This window comes from Rhinatrema bivittatum, chromosome 3 (assembly GCF_901001135.1).
Source record: "Rhinatrema bivittatum chromosome 3, aRhiBiv1.1, whole genome shotgun sequence".
NCBI classification, from domain to species: Eukaryota; Metazoa; Chordata; class Amphibia; order Gymnophiona; family Rhinatrematidae; genus Rhinatrema; species Rhinatrema bivittatum.
Window position 1 is genome coordinate 113,133,622 of NC_042617.1, and position 9,915 is coordinate 113,143,536.

The following is a 9,915-nucleotide window of genomic DNA, read 5'->3' on the forward strand; positions in this document are numbered from 1 at the left end:
AGAACATGTGACTTTTACACAGGGTTGGAGGAATTTGTCCAAAAAATTGGCAAGAGGTTTGAGTAAGGAACCATTACTTGAGATGATAGGTCTCAAGGGTGGATTGACAAGTGTTTTATGCACCTTAGGAACTCCATATAATAGTGGTGTTCGAGGATAGGGTACGGAAAGAAATTGTCGTTCCTTCTTGGTAAGGAATGGTGTTTTGACTTCCATCAACAAAGATGTGATCTGATCTTATAATGCATTTGTCGGATCTTCCTCCAGAAGTTGGTAATATTTAAGGTCATTTAACTGAATCTGTAGACTCTGTATATATTGTGTTCTGTCCTGAATTACTGTACTACCGCCCTTGTCCGTGGGTTTTATTATTATTTCTTGGTTTGAAGATAATGATTTCAAAGCTACTCTCTTTTGAGATGAAAAATTTACAAACCCATTACAGGGAGAGGATTCTAACGTTTCGATGTCATGTAACACCAGATCCCTAAAAGTGATTATATGGGGGTCCAGCAGACTGGGCGAGGTCCATTTTCATTTGGGTCACACGATTGAAACATTGTCCTGTGAAATATTGTTGACAGTGCAAAATAATTTTATTTGAAGTTTTCTGATGAAACAAAACAGTGAAATCCGACTGTTAAATGGATCATGTTTATTATGCAGCACATAAGATATGTTTATTATGCGGCCCATAAGATAATGTATGTTTTTGGATCCGTTACATTAGTGGTCCCCAACATTTTTTGCACCAGGGATCGGCTTCAAGCAAGACCATTTTTCCATGGCCCGGCAAGGCAGGGTGGGAGTGGGGTAGGGGCTGCGCTTTGGTCATATGGGGTGGGGTTATGGATGGGGTTGGATTTTAGTGCATACTTATCATTTAATTATGACATTTATAATGTGAATGTGACTCAACTCACCTTAGGTTCAGAATGAGTGGGAGCACCGGGCTTGTTTTCCTGGATCAGTGGGAGCACTGGGCTTGTTTTCCTGCAACAAGACGTTCCCATCTAGGGGTGATGGGAGACAGTGACACCCGAAATGTGTTCCTTATGTCCAGTCTGTTGTCATTGCAGAAAACCCAGTTTCACAAAGATAGGATGTTGGAAATGGAAGCAGAGTTTTCAGTGCTTTTGTGGCGATCTCAGGATATTCTGCCTTGACTTTAATCCAGAACGTTGGGAGATTTGAAGTCTCAAACATACTTTTAAGGCTACCATCATTTGCAATCTCAAGCAGTTGGTCTTCTTCAAGCACGGACAAGGTCGATTCACCTGGCTTGTTCACAAATGGGTTGCGAATCCATTCCTTCCTAGTTCATGGGTCTTTTGTGGTTGGAAAGCAATGCTCAAACTCTACTGAAAGCTGAGATAGGTGATCATGCACCAGCTGGGAGAATGAAGGCTCAGGCTCGGTCTCTTCCAAAATCCCTGCTAATTTTTGAAACATGTCAAATATCCCTGTTCTCACTCGCCGTCCCCACACTTCCAGTTTGACTTTGAATGCAGCAACTTTATCTACCAACATGAAGGCAGTTGTCATTCTCCCCTGAAATGACAGATTAAGTTCATTCAACAAGTTGAATATGTCAGACAAGTAAGCAAGTTTTGTGACCGATTCCTTACTACTGAAATGTGCTGCAAATGGCAATTCTTTTTCTAAAAGAAATCTATGAAGCGGTTCTCATAACTCAAAAACTCTGGCCAGTGCTCTACCTTTAGAAAGCCATCTGACTTCTGTGTGTAAGAGAAGATGTATGTGCTCCGCGTCCATCTCCTCACAGAGCTGCTCGAACAGATGTGAGTTAAGGGCGTGTGCTTTGATGTGATTAATAACTTTAATCACATCTTGCAAAACGCTGTTAAGTTCAGGTGATATTTTTCGGCTTGCCAGCATTTCTCTATGGATGACACAGTGCGTAGACTCACATTCAGACGCAACCTCTTTGACCTGAGTAGTTAAACCAGAGAGCTGTCCAGTCATGGCAGCTGCTCCGTCCATGCATATACCGACACAAAATGACCAGTTTAATTTTCCTAAAATGTAATCATCCAAAGACTTGAATAGTTCTGTACCTGTGGTGTTGGCTGGCAACAATAATGCACATAACATATCCTCATGCACATCCTCCTGAAAAATATATCGCACATAAACAAGCATCATTGCCTTGTTGTCAACGTCAGTAGATTTGTCAACCTGGATTGCGTACCATGGTGACGCATGAATCCTCTCTAACAATTGTACCTCGATGTCTTCTGCTATTTCATTAATTCGTCTAGTGACAGTGCATGCTGACAGAGGAACCTGTGCCACCTTTTTAACTGCAGACTCTCCTAAAGTTCATGGCAAATGTCCTTAGCGGCAGGCAGGATCAATTCTTCACCAATAGTGAAGGGCTTCTTAGCCTTGGCAATGCGGTCAGCCACTAAGAATAATGCTCTCAGTGCAGACACATTTGTTGATGTGGTGGCCTTCAATAATTGCTTCTGTCCTTCGTGTTCACATTTTTTTCTTTCAAAAAACTCCAAAGGCTTGTCTTTTGATGCAGGGTGCTTGGTCTGTAAGTGGCGAACCAGTTTTGAAGGCTTCATGGCCTCGTTGGATAGCTGGTCGCCACATATCGGACAGAGTGGGCTTGGGGCTGTGAATCGCCTGTTGCGAGGAACCCATAATTTAAGTAGGACTCATTGTATTTTCTTTTAAATGCAGCTTTCTTTTTTGTTTAGCAGTCATGGAGTCTTCATCTGTCTCATCATTGGGTCTTTCTCCCTTTCCAAAGAAGCTCTCGAGCAATGTTTGTTTTTTACTCATTTTACAAGGGTTTGAGGCGGAGGTGTAGTGGGCCCCTAACGCTGAAAGATAGCTACTGCTACTGACGACGGGCACTACTGAAGATGATGACTGCTACTGCTGCTACTGGACACAGCCACTGCTGCTATTATTTGCTTTTTTTTTTTTGCACTTTTTTAACCTCGGTGTACAGCGCTGTAGACCAGGTCCCACCAGGAGCTGTGCCAGGAGCCATGACCGTGTTGATCTCCAAGTGACTCAAGCCAGGGCCCGCTGATCTCCTTTCCCCTTCACTCTTCTTCAATAAAATTACCTTCTTTCTCCCCTGTCCTCCTTCTCGTCTTTGCTCTTCAGCTGCTGCTGCTCTATTTCTACAATTAAATCACAAAAAACCCCAGTAGCATGAATCTCATGCAAATGCCAATATGTAAAAAATCTTCCTACAACTAATTCTATATGGCTATGAGAGGGAAGTCTGGAATATATAGGAAGGGACATAATGTCAATACAAATCCTGCACCTCCAGTTCTCTGACTGTGCATCCACTGAAATTCCCCCAAACAATGGAGCTTGGATGTTTCCCTTACAGCTAATCATACTTAAAGATATTTTCAAATTCTGGTGTCACCTCACAGTAACAGCAGCACAAACACCTTCCACTGCCAGGCACATTGTGAACTAACACAAAACCCCACAAAAAAAGACACTCAAAATCTATACTGTGAATAAGCAAGGGTAAATATTATATTGGGTCCTAGAATACCAATACACCACCTACTGAGGAAACAAAACAAACCCGATTGCTATAGATCCCTATACAGACACTACATGCTAGCAGAATCTCTCATCATGGTCACACACACAGAGCAGAGACAGACCCTCACCAAATACAGACTACAAAATAAAGGAGCACAAATTAGAAAAAACTGAAATGGAAACCCCAAGAAGCCAGACTCTGTGTATTAACAATGGAAAAACAGAACCACCATTCCTCATAAAACAATAAAATCAGGAAACATAAAGCATCAGTTATAATAGTAAAACCATACTAATAAAAGAATATTTTAAAACTGCTGATAAATAGAATTTCTATTAATTAAAATCATATACATTTTTTACAATTTCCCAAACACCAATAAAATATTTCAAAACAGCACATATATCAAATAACACACAATAATTAAAACTAATAAGGATTTTAAAAAGCCCCTGCTGTCCATACATGGGAGCTCTTGATTTCCAGTCACCCTGATATTGTCGAGGATTAGGAGGTTATCCTCTCTCTCTCACACATACTCACATGTCTATTCTCTCTCACACATACATACACATTCATGCTCTTATACCCAACCATAATCTCTCGCTCTCACAGTCACTGGCACACTTTCAGGCTGTAAGATACTCTCTCCCCGTCCACCCCCCCTCCCCCAACACACACACACACTCTCACACACGCTCTTACTCCCCTGGGTTTTCTCATACACACTCATGCTCTCACTCTCACTGGCTCCTTCACAACCTCAGAGCCTCTCTCATTCCTCTGCTGCCACTGTCACTGCTGCCGCGTGGCTATTGGGGAGGTGCTGATTGCGGCTACTGGCACTGAAGCCCATTCTGCTGCTTCCTCTGTGCAGGCCCCGTGGGCTTCCAGTTCCTCCATGCTGATTTCGTACATTGTGAGATCCGCATAGAGAAAGTGCTACTCTTGCACATTCGCAAAGATTACATGTGTCAATCAGTAAAAAGTAATGTATTTATTTTTTTTACATCTGCTGTCTGATCTTAGTTTTCTAATCGGTTGGTCACAGGCTTTTTTCCCCCTACCTTCCCTTTCTTATTTTTCTGCCAATTCCTTTTATATTGCCTTTTTTTCTATTTCTTTTCTCTCCATCTTTCTTCCCTCAAACACACAGTCAGGTTCTCATTCTCACATGCTTTCTCTCTCTCACACACACACACACTCACACACACACACTCTCTCTCACACACTCACACAGGCTCTCACTCAAACAATCATTCATACACACAGTCTCTCACTGGCACATGCTGTCTGAGTCTCACACACACAAGCTCTCTCTCACTCCCACATGCTGTCTTGCTCAAGCACAGGCTCTCACTCTCACATGCTGTCTCTCTCTCACACACAGAGGTTCTCACATGCTGTCTCTGTAAACACACACAGTCTCTCCCACACACAGTCTCTCAACTCACTCTCACACACAATCTCTCAATTCATCTCATACACACACATACCTCTCTCTCACCTCTGGGCCTCTTCTTTACGGGTCGGCGCAGGATGGGCTCTGCAGCGGCCCTGGTCTTCTCGGGCCGCGCTGCTCCTTTTCTGCATGCAGCTGAAGCTCCTCCTCCTTCCTGCCCGTGCGGCTCCGGCAACATTTTTCTTCCGGGGCAGGGCGGGCAGGAAGGAAGTAGGAGGAGCACCTGCAGTGGCTGATACTCCTCATTCCTGCCTGCGTGGCTCCGGCAACATAGTTCACCACGACGCGCTAGCTTTTCGGGTCATGCCTCCTCCCTTTTAAGGTTGAGGAGGCGGGTCTCCAGCCTCGCCCCGCCTCCCCGCGGCAGCCAATGAATGGCAGCTGGGGAGAGCCGCGCCGCAGACCGGCAAAAAACCCCCAACGGCCCCCGCAGACGGTATTGGTCCGCGGACTGGTGGTTGGGGACCCCTGCGTTACATCGATGACCTCCTGTTTTTTTTTTTTAAATCTGACAAACAGCGGTTACAAAAATTTCTCCAATGGTTGAACACTATTGATGATGATCTTAAGTTCACATCTCAAGTTGCCAATCATCAAATAGACTTTTTGGATATAATGCTTATAAAAGATGGCTCACAGATCAAGACAACCCTGTATCGAAAATCCATCGACAGGAATAATTTCCTCAGATATCAAAGTTTCCATCCGAGGGCTTTTAAAAATGGCCTCCCATTGGAGTCCAAGATGGCCGCTGCATAGGTTTGATGCTTGCAGCCTCGCTCTGTGGAGATTTCTTTAATTTTTGCCTAAAATCATTTACCTGTATGCCATGCCTCACACAAAGAGGAAGGCAAAAGTGAGAATTGCTTCAACATCGACGCCAATTCCTGAAAGACAGCCGCAAATCGATGAGTTGCTAGCGAGACCCATGATACATTCGCCGGAGGGAAGAGCCGCGTTGGTATTCGACGGAGAGCAGACGCCGAGATCACAGGCTGAGGAAACATCTCTTAGCCCCGGCGTGCCAATCACCCCAGAGCCACCATCAAGAATTTTCAGTTTTCCTGGAGAGGTGACGGCAGAGTGGCTGGAAGAGAAGGAGGTCCCAGCAAAAACAACTACCCCGAGAAATGATAGGGAGCCCGCGAGTACCAGGGATAAGATAATCATTTCGGAGAGCCTGAACACTCAAGGCTCCAAGGGTATGGAGACCGAAGAACATCAGCAGAATGGAGGAAAAGGGGACCCTGATGGCACAGGGAAAAGCGAACCTGAGGTACATATTTTTTGTAATTTACCTTTGACTAAACCTCCAGTAATAACTTTGGATACTATCTGGACAGTATTACTATCAATGGATAGTTCTATAAAAGCTCTGACGGGCATGTTAAAGGACAATCTACAAAATACTAAGAAGTTAGACTCTAAGATACAAATATTAGAAAATACAGTGAAAGAGATTCAACAAAAAGTAGAAAAAAACTGGAGAAGTACAGCATAATTTAATTAAATCGGACATGATTTGTTCAAACAGAATGGAGAGATTGGAGAACAAACAAAGGAGAGCCAATTTGAGAATAATTAATTTTCCTAGGATGAGGGCAGTATCCCCACATGACATGTTTAGAAGTTACTTAAAGGATATCCTGAATTTTCCCAAAGAGGGGATACCTGCCATTTCTATGATATATTATATTCCTGGATCTAAAGAAAAGAAGGAAGAACAACTACCACAACAACAGGGAAGACAAGATATCACCATTGAATGTTTCTGCTTTACTGGATCTGACCTTAGACACAGTTATTGACACTAGGGAGACTTTGGTAGTCTCCTTTGTGTTCATAGTGGAGAGAGATTCAGTATTAAAATTTTTCCTGCGTAATCAAGAGCGTGTGTTTCATGGACATAGAGTCTGGATATATCCATATGTAACCAAGGCCACCCAGGAAAAAAGGAGAAAATTTCTTCAAATGAGGTCTGAAGTTATATCTAGAGAGGCTAAATTTATTTTACGTTTTCCCTGTAAATGTACAGTGATTTATAAAGGCTCCAGCTACATTTTTTTTTTAACCCGTACAATTAAGAGTATACTTAGACTCGCATTCCTGAAAGGAACATCAGGGATTCAGTACAATCTATGTGGTTATTTCATTGTAAATGCAATATTTCTTTTTAAGCTGCTTGTATAATCTTGGACCCCTATATTACTTATAATTATCGGATACGTATTTCCACTATCTAAAATTGTATTAATACTCTATGTAAGAGAGTTGATATCTGTATTTCTATGAACACATAATTCTGTTATATTTGTGAAACTTCAATAAAAATAAAATAAAATAAAAAATGGCCTCCCATTGAGCCAGTTCTTTCGCTTACGCCGCATATGCTCCACATTAAATGATTTTAAACATCAGGCTTACGACCTAGCAATACACTTTTTTGAACAAGGTTACCCTTTTGGAATCATACAAGCAGCATATAAAAGAGCCTTATATTCGCCAAGGGAATCGCTGCTGACATACCAAACTAGGAAAACAGTTTCACAGGACGTCTATGTATTGCAACGCACAGATTGGGCACAAGCCATTGTCCAGAGCATTCGCAAACATTGGCATGTGGTACAGTTACACTCCCTTTTTTCAGAACCACCTTTAATCTCATTTCAGAGAGGATTGAATATCAGAAACCATATTGTGAAAGCAGCATTACCTGACAGTCTGGATCCATCTAACATAGGGTACCCACACAATATGTGGGCAATGTGACGTGTGTCAAAACTCCATGACAGGTGAAACGTGGAAACATCCAACTACTGGTGTCATTTACAAAAAGAAATTTTCCACGAACTGCAATTCCCATAATGTAGTTTATCTAATTCAGTGCGACTGTCCTTTATTGTACGTGGGGCATACATCCAGACCTATCAGGATCCGGTTCAGAGAACATTGGAGTCGACTTAATATGAGTAACATCAAAGCTCCTATAGTGAAACATTGTTTATCAGCAAACCACACTTTTTCAGAGTTGCATTGGACCATTTTGGACATGGTCCCGTGGCATGCCAGAGGACGGACAGGCACCTTCCACTTAATTTTAAAGAGCAAAGATGGATTTTTGAACTATCAACAGAATTCCCCCGGGGCATGAATGACATCATTGAATGGTCCTCGTTGGTTTAAAGGGCTGTTTAGATGTTTCCTATTGGTTAATAGAAAATTTTCTTTTCTCTGATTGGTTGTAACATGAGTCACACGTAAGCTTAAATACATCATTTTGAAAATGGCTGATCCTTGCTTGAAATGCCACCAATGAAGAAAGTTATTTCCAACTCCAGACGTGTACAGACATAAGCCCCTGACAAAGTCTCCGAAACACCAGTGGTGTCGGGCGTTTGCAGAGCAGAGTCATTGAGCTCTTCAGCTCTAGCGTCATCTGGAAGGATACGTTTCTCTTTCAAAAACACTTTCTTATATATAACCTTTTTGGCGTGCATGTCAAAAACTATTTTAAATAAAAATTTTAAAAATTTTAAAAAGTTTGCTCTCCTAAAAACAGTGGCACACTTCATGAGAAATGACATGTATTACCCCATGATTAAGCACATTGACAAGTACAACTACAACAAGTGAACAAATGTTAAAATGCTTTGTAGCGTAAGTTTGAAATTACCCACATATGAGGGTTTAACACATTGATTAATTAAAGTACTTTATGTATGTATAATTTTTAGCTCTTTCTGATGGCACACTGGTAGCAGATGGACAAAACAGGGGCATGCAGGAGCTCTGGTAGGGGGAAGATCAGCAGTGTTCAGATGAGCTGTACTGCACACCCAGGTGATGGACAGAGTCGAACCTTGGCCCATATCTTAGAAACAAACAGGAACAATGGACTGGCTGTTGTGGAAAAAGAGGACTATTCCTTGTTTTCTTTTTACAGATGGCAGCAATGTGATCAGAGCAATGAATGATGGAGACTACCAGTAGACTCAATGCTCTGAGCAGTTGCTGCCATCTGGCATTAAGGGATTCCCTTGAGCTAGGGGCAATGAAGATGGTAGCTTTGCTCTTTGGGATCGGATAGACAGTACAGGAAAATAGCAGGATGTTTTAACTGGAGCGGGAAGGGTGGGTAGCAGTTATGGCAGAAGCAGACGGGGGGGGGGGGGGGGGGCACCTCTGAGTCACCTTATTCCGAATGAACCAAATATTTAGAAAAAACTTAGCTGGATAAGTCCGACTTATTTGGACTTAGTGACATCGCAGAATATCCAGCTATGGTCAGAGGGCACCACTTAGCTGGATAAGTGATTTATTCAGCTAAGTTTATAGCCAGATAACTCAGGGGGTGGGAAATGGGCGGATCACTGAGGAGTTGAGTTAGCTGGATAACTTATCCAGCTGACTCTGCTTAGGCCACGGGGCTGTCGTAAAGTTAGCCGGATAGATTAGAAATATTTGTTAACAATATATATTTATCCGACTAACAGTAAGATAGCCAGATACCGTATATGCAGTGGCTCAGTCACATTGCCTAATATCCCAGCTAAGTAAGGCGGATAAATGTATCCAGCTAACTTGCTGAGCTGCATAGTGGCTCAATATAGACTCCTTCGTGGGTAGCAGGGAGAATTCCACCTACCTCATGATGAAGAGGTTATAGTGGAGCAACACACATCCTTCATGATTTGTCTATGGATGATTCAGAAAACCTATTTCTCCTCCCCTCCCCCTCTCTCTTGTCACTCTCACATCTTGATTTCTCTTTAATTATACTTCCCTTTTGTTGATCAGATGATCAGTTAATCTGAATCAAACTCAATTTTTTTTAATTTCATCTGCATCAACAAGGGCCTGATTTTTCTATAGACATAGAATGAGGAAAAAGCTTTTGTAAATC

At 42.3% G+C, this 9,915-nt stretch overlaps 1 protein-coding gene across 1 annotated transcript; it reads right to left on the reverse strand.

Moving 5' to 3' along the window:
- Positions 1-1,320: 1,320 nt before the first annotated feature.
- LOC115088519 (SCAN domain-containing protein 3-like) lies at positions 1,321-5,843 on the reverse strand. The gene is given in 5 exon segments (XM_029596779.1): positions 1,321-2,342; positions 2,345-2,641; positions 2,644-2,716; positions 2,975-3,164; positions 5,833-5,843. Coding segments are annotated over 5 exon segments (1,593 nt in total).
- Positions 5,844-9,915: the final 4,072 nt, after the last annotated feature.